The 1261-nt window shown below is 38.0% G+C and overlaps 1 protein-coding gene across 1 annotated transcript in view; it reads left to right on the top strand.

Moving 5' to 3' along the window:
• The window catches only part of LOC107577671 (cytochrome P450 2B4-like), a gene marked incomplete at its 3' end in the record, with an annotated part of 4540 nt that overhangs the window by 1086 nt on the left and 2193 nt on the right, over positions 1 to 1261 (top strand). Inside the window, exons 2-5 of the mRNA XM_016263719.1 lie at positions 249 to 409; positions 621 to 794; positions 878 to 1019; positions 1206 to 1256. Coding sequence (XP_016119205.1) covers positions 249 to 409; positions 621 to 794; positions 878 to 1019; positions 1206 to 1256 — 528 coding nt within the window. The remainder of the gene's footprint in view (positions 1 to 248; positions 410 to 620; positions 795 to 877; positions 1020 to 1205; positions 1257 to 1261) is intronic.

Raw genomic sequence — 1261 nt, 5'->3', positions numbered from 1 at the left:
TGAAATGTTTATGCTCTATTTGAACTCATTCCACAGTGTTGGGCTATAAACAAGCTCATCTGTGCTTTCAAAGGTCAAACGGCATCCAAGTCTTTCTAAAACAATTGTTATATTTGTGACATTAATAATGTTGACTTTTAGTGTTTACAGTTATTTTCGATATTAAAATTCAAAATTCTATTCTAATTGGGTTGAATATAAACTGGCACTAGCCTTTTTCACACATATTGATGCATGTTTCTTTGTAGGCAAGTCTATGGACCCACAGCATACCATACACAATGCAGTTTCTAACATCATCTGTTCTATCGTGTTTGGAGAGCGCTTCGAATACGATAACAAACGCTTCTCATACCTTCTGAAAATCCTGAATAATCACTTCATGCTCACAGGGTCAGCTGCGGGACAGGTATGATCAAATTCTTCATTTTATTATTTTATTTTATTCATTTATTTGTTATTGACCATGGTCACCCTGTGTGAAAATAATTATTTGCAGAATTTTAATATCAGTTAGGTGGTGAGTCATGTGACCCATAGTGATTACAAACAAGTAATGGGAATGATACATTAAGTTCCATATTTTCCTCAATGATCTTATAATAGTTTGTCTATCTTAGATATTCAACTTAGCCCCCTTCATCAAGCATTTCCCTGGACCACACCAGAAGGTCATGCAGAACTTCACTGAGTTATTGAGTTTCATCCGGGACGAAATAAAAGAACACAAGGAAACTCTGGATCCAGACAGCCCTCGAGACTTCATTGATGCCTACCTGCTGGAGATCGAGAAAGTGAGATCACTATTAATGAAAGAAGTGTTTTCATTTATTCATGTAGCTTCAGTAAACTGATAGATTTGTTTCATCCGGAGCAGCAAAAGTCTAATGAGGGCTCCACGTTTCATGAGGAGAACATGGTTATGTCAGTACTTGACCTGTTTCTGGCCGGAACCGACACCACATCGACCACCATCAGATGGGGGCTCATCTACTTGATTCAAAACCCAGATGTACAAGGTGTTAAAGCTAAACGCTAGTGGTGGACACATTTTTTCCAATGTTTTTCCCAATGTTTCCAAATTAAATACATTTAATATTTAAAACAGTAAATCTAATATGTGGCACTACTGTTTTGTTGAAGTGCAAACGCCACGGTTTCCTTCAGGAAATGCAAATCTACTTCCCTTTTTTTGCACAACGCAGAGCGATGTCATGAGGAGATTGTTCGAGTGCTGGGTTACGACCGTTTGCCCAGCATG

Source organism: Sinocyclocheilus grahami, unplaced genomic scaffold (assembly GCF_001515645.1).
Source record: "Sinocyclocheilus grahami isolate Dianchi unplaced genomic scaffold, SAMN03320097.WGS_v1.1 scaffold6819.1, whole genome shotgun sequence".
In the NCBI taxonomy this organism is placed as follows: domain Eukaryota; kingdom Metazoa; phylum Chordata; class Actinopteri; order Cypriniformes; family Cyprinidae; genus Sinocyclocheilus; species Sinocyclocheilus grahami.
The sequence above is the reverse complement of the archived record's forward strand: the minus strand, read 5'-3'. Positions and strand labels throughout refer to the sequence as shown.